The sequence below is a fragment of the Nannobrachium achirus genome (genome assembly GCF_963921795.1).
Source record: "Nannobrachium achirus genome assembly, chromosome: 17".
NCBI lineage: Eukaryota > Metazoa > Chordata > Actinopteri > Myctophiformes > Myctophidae > Nannobrachium > Nannobrachium achirus.
The window spans coordinates 57473655-57481154 of NC_137824.1; the positions used below are offsets into that span (position 1 = coordinate 57473655).

Sequence of the window (7500 nt, forward strand, 5' to 3'; positions counted from 1 at the left end):
TTACCCATATATGCAGATCCATGTACTGTATATGGAGATATGCTGTGAGACCCCAAACATGCTTACTCAGTTATTCGTTATGTGAAAGTCCTATGATGTCTATGACATCTGACATCATACCCTTTTATGCCCATACACGGAGATCCCTGTCTGTAGAACCAGCCACACAGATATGAGCTGTCTTGGCCATATATGTGGCCGATGTGCCACATCGGTATGTGGCCGATGTGGCCTCCATATATGGGCATTCCCATATGAGGTCCTGTTAGATATGGGCACAAAAGGGATTCTGTTTGTGTGACATCAGAGTGAGGCCAGAGCGTGATGTCAGTGCGGCAAACCCATTCTCTTAGGAGTGGTTCCCATGAGATCACAGTTTAGATGGAACTCACAAAAGTAGAAAGCTCTTTCCTGTGTGTTGGTAAATGTGTGTGTGCACCTGAAGTGGGTGGCAGATTCAATCAATCCTCTCTTCTCTCCTATCCTTCCTGTGAGGTTTAAGCGTTTTCTTTCTGTATTTCTTTAATGTCGTATTCCAGCAGTGAGTTCTAAAGTTGCTCTTAACTTTCTCTCTCTCTCTCTCTGACAGTATCCTGAGCTACAATCAGATTCGCTGCATCCCTGTCCACGCCTTCGATGGTCTCAAGTCTCTACGGCTGCTGTGAGTATACAGTAGTTCTGGGATCCAACCTCTGCTCAAAGCTTCCTTCAGCATTCTCCTTTACGTCGTTGTCGGGTGGAAACCTTGTATGTCCAAAACCGTTTTTATCATTTAAAAAAATGAACTAAACTAGTGAAAACAGCCGATCTTCAAGCACACAACGCCTCGCACCGCGAGATGTTGTGTGCTTGTAGATCGTCTGTTTTCACTACTTTTGTGCAACGGCCTTGTATGATGAAGCAGGGCTTTACTTCGCGAAAAAACGTACGGTTAGGGTTAGTATGGTTAGGGAAATATGTATCTCTGTCTCTCTCTGTCTCTCTGTCTCTCTCTCTCTCTCTCTCTCTTTCTCTCTCTCTCTCTCTCTCTCTCTCTCTCTCTCTCTCTCTCTCTCTCCTCTCCCTCTGGTCTCCTCCTCCTCTTTCTCTCTGTGTGATGGATAGACCTTCAGTCTGTGTTTCTCTCAGTCATCCATCTGGTTGTCCACCCGCCGCCTTCTAACACGCACATGCACGCACACACGCGCACGCACGCACGCACGCACGCACGCACGCACGCATGCACGCACGCACGCACGCACGCACGCACGCACGCACGCACGCACCCAGACACGCACGCGCACACAAACACACCCAGACACGCACACATACGCAGGTACACACAGATTTCAAGGAACTCCAGACACAAATGCACGCCACGTACATGCACACACACGCACGCACGCACACGCACACACACTCAACAACTTGACTGAACAACTCAGTTCAGTCAAAACAACAATCAACACTCGAATACAAATCCTAAACTAAGCGTCTGCTAATATCCTCTAAGTTTAATTAGACACGCTGCTTCTGAAGAGCCACCGTTTGATTCAAAAGCAGTCGGAATGGCTGCTCCGTTTCCAAGCCGTAGGCATTCGTCTTCCTCCGTCGGAGATTTCTTTTCTGTTTAATATCTATGTTTTTGCCTTATAGCTTTAGTTTGCTTCTGTTTTTCTTTTCTTCTCTCTCTCTCTCTCTCTTTCTTTTTTCTTTGTGTGTGATGTTGCTGTAGGGACCGTCTCCTCTCTCTGCCCCCGCATAGCTATTGGTTGCCAGGCAGCCATCACTGTCACTTCCTCATTACCCACAACCCCCCTGGGCCAGTCTGGCGCAGGGGCTGGTAGACCACCCTGAACAGAGACGCACACACACGCGCACTCATGCACACGCACACACGCACACACACAGCCACTAATGGCACGCACACACCAGCAAAAAAAGCTCAAATATACACACAGCACATTGTAAAATGAACAGACACAGAATTGTACACACACACGACACACACACGCGCACGCAGACACATGCACGCACACACACACACGGTTATATGGCGGTGTGTTGACGTCTGTTCCCAGCTACTGCCCTGTGTTCTAATGGAATGAGAAGTCACAACCGGCAACACACACACAAATACAGACAGACTACAGGCATACACACACATACACTTTTTTTTACTCTGACACCAACAATGAGAAGTCTACATGATGTACAATTGATTGTTGTACAGTATGAGTAGTTTTCTTCTTTGCATTAGTCTAACTAGCCTATGCTCGGTGATGTGCACGCCCAAGCTATACCTGTTGCTTGAACCTTTTCCAATTAGCAGCAACATTGCCCATCATCTTAGGCTTATACTGTACTTGGAGGCTTGAGCTTCTCCATTCTTGCCACAGCTTGTACGGTCGAGTTTATCTTGTTGCCACATCAAGGTGACATTTCTGTGAAAGCATACTGGCAAACTGCTATGCTGTGAAGTGAAAAATGAAGTCTCTTCAGTGCAGAGTCTGCAGACATTGTCTTTCTTGCATCAACACAAGACAATGAATCCAGGATCATTCCATTTGTATTATTTAAAATGTATTTCACTGATTAATCTTAGTTTGTTAGACTCATTCGCGCTCTCTATTGTTGCTTTGTCCATGGCGTTGTGCAAGTGGTCTGCTCTCATGATAGGCTGATAAAGCCAAAGATGCTGATAAACAGCTTAACACCTTCTAAGCCTGGTCGTACTCCCTCGGACTTCCTACTGGGTCCCATCAGCCACACGTCTATTCCCGGACTTTTGATATAAATGATAATAATTTAAAAAAAAAACATCGGAAATTCTTCTCTGTGTCTTTTTGGAGCTATCTGAAACGGTTAATATGCTCTCACAGTCATTTTCTGGTGCTGGGTGTGATACTCGTAATATCCAGCAGGCCACGCCGTTGACTCACATTCTGGATGGATGGCTGGCCAGGAGTGGCCTGATACTCTCCCCAGTGTTGAAACTCGACAAGGACAACACACAAGATGGCTACTCTTTGTCTCTGTTCGTGGATCGCGGTTTCAATCACGTTCGGGCGCCGCTTCTCTATCGCTCCTTTCCCTGTATCGAGCACTCCATTACGTGTTGTTATCATGTGGGCTTTGTTTTTTTAAAACATGTTTGTAAATAAATGGCTTATTTCTTCGGCGCTACCTCTGTTCAGAGGGTTCTGCCGCGGCTTGCAACGTGTTAAAGTGCTGTCTATACTTGTTCGGTTCGGTGAGTTGTGTTTTCCGACGTGCAAATTTCCGAACTCTCATTCGGTCCAGTGCTTTTCAGAAGTCTCGAGGGATATAATTTTATGGTCGAAAAGTACCTTTTGACAGAAATCTTCGGTTTCGGTCGAAGTATAGACAGGGGTTAAGTGTGGAGAAATACATGTGATGTTCTAAAAGGACTCTCTCTGTCTCGTCCTCCAGGACTCTCCATGGCAACGACCTTTCAACCATCCCAGAAGGAGCTTTCAACCACCTGACCTCCCTGTCCCACCTGTGAGTACCACCCTGTGTGTGTGTGTGTGTGTGTGTGTGTGTGTGTGTGTGTGTGTGTGTGTGTGTGTGTGTGTGTGTGTGTGTGTGTGTGTGTGTGTGTGTGTGTGTGTGTGTGTGTGTGTGTGTGTGTGTGTGTGTACGTGCGCGCGCGTGCGTCTGTGTGTGTATTAAGCTACTGAATTGCAATAGACCGTTTGTCAGCCTTCTGATTGGTCCCTGAGACTCCCTGACTGTCCAACCAGAAAAAAACATTCACTTTTCGCTACCGGGGGTGGAGTTATGCAGTGGGAGAATCTCTCTTCAGTCTTCACCGCGGTGCCGTGATGCGGAGCACGGCCTTCAACAGATTAGTTCACATGAACCTTATCAATGTAACTAAGAGTTTCGATTGGGTACATATATTTTAAATGGGCAGAATTACGACAGCCAGCCTATTATGCAGTGGAATTATAGGCTGGCTGTCAGATTCCTACCCAAGATGCACTGCGCTTTCTCTCCCTATTTCTGTCCTCTGCCTGTTCCAGAGGATTAATCTAATTAAAACATATATTTTCGGGGGGAAACTCCTGTTTTGCAATGTAACTACTGTACCTTTTTCTTCCCTTTGTATTAATATCACGTAGATGTGTTTCTTTTGGTACTATAAATAGCGGAGGCTATGAAAAATCTTTTTCCCCCATCCACTTCCATTATAAAAGAATCTGCCCTGGTTTTTTCGTCCCACCTAGTAACAAGAGCAAAATGGGGCGAGATTTGACATACGGTCCATTGTGCCATCTACTGATTAACTTTTTACTAAAAACGCGACCGCATCTGTGTCATTTTAGATTTTTGCTTTGGTTTCAATGCGTTAAAGCACATTACGATATGTGTGTGTGTGTGTGTGTGTGTGTGTGTGTGTGTGTGTGTGTGTGTGTGTGTGTGTGTGTGTGTGTGTGTGTGTGTGTGTGTGTGTGTGTGTGTGTGTGTGTGTGTGTGTGTGTGTGTGTGTGCAGGGCTCTTGGTGCCAACCCTCTGTACTGTAACTGTGACCTGCGGTGGCTCTCTCAGTGGGTCAAGGCTGGCTTCAAAGAACCTGGTAAGAACATTATAATTATTATTATATAATATTACTAAACAATGTAGCGTTGTAGAATATTGTAATATACTGTATATACCTAATATAGAACAGTACAGCTATGAACGCAGTGTGTTTTCTTCAGGCATCGCCCGCTGTACGGGGCCTCCGGACATGGCTGATAGACTACTGCTCACCACTCCACTCAACAGGTTCCAGTGTAAAGGTATTCTACACCAGTGGCTCTCAAACTTTTTTGTGCCAAGGACCCCCAAATTGATATAGATTTTGTGGCAAGGACCCCCAGAAGAGAAGATTGGTGTAAAAAAAAATCCAAATTATTCACCTACTACCAATGTTATTCACCTACTACCACTATTTCTATGCATTTGATGCATTAATGTTAAAGGAAGGGTAACAGAATTGGCTCTACTTTGTCTCCAAATAATTGTGATATAATTGTGAAAATATTTGCCAATGCAACTATACCCTGAAAGGGTTAATATTCAGAGCTGTCAGAAGAAGGAGGTCTCAACTCCCGAGGCACCGCCCAGCCGCCTCGGAAAGTGACGAGCAGAAACAGCGTGTCACTTGTGGAATATTGGTCACGTGACCCAATGGAAGTCGGTGGAGAATTGGCCGTGGGAATTACGATATATATATCCTAATAATACAGTAAATACATAACTTTGTCAGCGACGATGACAAACGATATGTATGCTATCACACGTTGTGTCATGTTTTGTAATTGTCCTGACTGATTTCGCTGTATTCATGCTGAAGCACAGCTCGCACGATTCAAAGACTTTCTACAGTCGCGAGGGGCGGGTCTTGACTTCGCTGCAGGCTTTGTGGATAGCGGCTGCTGTTCGCTGTTCATGCCGCGATGAGAGGTTCATGTGTGGGATGAACAAGCCATTGTGACTCGGTGATTTTTATGGAGCTTTTCTTTCCCGGGCCGTTCCTGGGACAAATCATCATGACAAAATAAGATAAATAGTGGACAGCCTGACAGGGCGACTATTTGTGAGGATAAGTGAATAATAATTAGAAGATAGAGTTAAAATAAAACATTAAACCAAGCACTTTGACCGAGGCTTGCGCTCGCATCTAGGCTCGCATCTACGATCGTGACTCGTGTGTAAAGTAACTAAGTAGCCAACATTTACTCAAGTACTAAACCAAGCACTTTGACCGAGGCTTGTCATCATTGTGAGTGGATGAGATTGAGAGCCGCTCGCCCGCTCGCATCTACGTGCAGCCTGCTAGTGAGTCGAGTGTAAAGTAACTAAGTAGCCTACATTTACTCAAGTATTGATGTACTTTGAGGCGGAGATAGCCGCGACCAGCTCTTCTTCTAATTGGCTCGCCTGCAGTCGGTATCTAGGCTACATTTACTCAGATACTGTACTTAAGTAGGACCCTACAATTTATTTTTACTTTACTGGAGTGTTTTACATTTTCAGTACTTTTATTTCTACTCCACTTCATCTCAAAATAAATCATTGTGGGCTACTTTTACTCCCCTGCAGTTATTTAAAAAAAGTTATTAAAAATACTTTGTTTAATTATTATTACAAACCATTCATTAATCACTATATATACGGCCATTTGAAATTAGCCGATCTACAAGCTCACAGTGCGTGACGGACATTTTCTTGTAACGGTTTATTTCTACATTGTAGTATCGATACTTTTACTTGTTGATATGTTTACTTGAGTACAAAATATGAGTACTTCTTCAGGGGTTGACACTAAGGTCTTAGAGGCACTTGCCGTCGGGCAAGTACAGGTAAATTTCTACTTGCCCAAAGGCCATTCCCACTTGCCCGAAAAGTAAATTGTCCATTATAAAATGATAGTAAAGATTTTAGTTAACCGCATCAATTTAACCAATCAATTTAACACTTTCTTTACTTTCTGGGCTGTGTGAAAATGTCATACCTCAAATTGTCAATAAATCCAAATGCCAAATACCTACATAGCTATGATTGACTATGTCTATGGTTTCACACTTGTTATTTTACACGTTTAAGTAAAAACAGCATATTATAGGTAAACAGTGCTCTTATTTTACATTCCACAGACCAGAAAACAGAGTGCTCTGGCCATGTTAAGGTGTTTAGACAGATATCTGGTGTTGTGTTTATAGGCGGTTGCGTCCACTCTCAAATGAGCACTTGCCCAGTCGGGCAACCTGAAAGCAAACTTCACCTGCCCTAACATTATATTTACCTGCCGGGGGCAGGTGGGCAAGCCTTAGTGTCAATGCCTGTTCTTCCACCGCTGCGCTGTCAGTCCGTGCAGCCGTGCTGACAAGGAAACGGCAGAGGGGGGCAGAAATGGGCGTGTCCAGCTTGAATTTCACCGAGACAAGAGGGTATGAGAGATTCTCTTGGTTTCGTCATTTTCACGCGACAACTTTATTTCCGAAGTTATTTCCCAAAATGGCCACAGTTGGTCTTATTAATTTATAAACCTCAAATGTAACTATGTATTTTCAAACTAATATGACTCAAATATGTGTAAAAAATACTTAGGGGGACCTTTAGAGATATGTGTCAACAGTTTTACAAGGCAAATGTCATGGTGCCTACACTTTAAATTGTATTCATAAAGGCCCAAACGTTTTTAAGACTTTTCAAAAATAGCAGATGTACAAGCTCACAGCATGACACGCAGCGCCGTGCAGTGAGCTTGTATATCTGATATTTTTGAATAGCCAAAGTGTGAAATAATAATGGTTACAATTATTGTGACTCTATATTAACTCATTGTGGCCCTGAAGTTTCCATTGGTTCTGCAATCTGGTGGTTGTTGTTTTTTTACTCTGCAAATTGTTTCCACTCAATTTTAGCCCAAATACATACTGTACAATTTTGATGTCACCAGTTGCACCAGTACATGAAGATCTTTGATCTACTCTAGCTTGTCGCAGA

At 43.9% G+C, this 7500-nt stretch overlaps 1 protein-coding gene across 1 annotated transcript in view; it reads left to right on the top strand.

The window, feature by feature from the left end:
• Nucleotides 1-7500, top strand: part of slit3 (slit homolog 3) — a gene marked incomplete at both ends in the record, with an annotated part of 393381 nt that overhangs the window by 336093 nt on the left and 49788 nt on the right. Inside the window, 4 exons of the mRNA XM_080746832.1 lie at nucleotides 590-661; nucleotides 3433-3504; nucleotides 4500-4582; nucleotides 4707-4787. Coding sequence (XP_080602958.1) covers nucleotides 590-661; nucleotides 3433-3504; nucleotides 4500-4582; nucleotides 4707-4787 — 308 coding nt within the window. The remainder of the gene's footprint in view (nucleotides 1-589; nucleotides 662-3432; nucleotides 3505-4499; nucleotides 4583-4706; nucleotides 4788-7500) is intronic.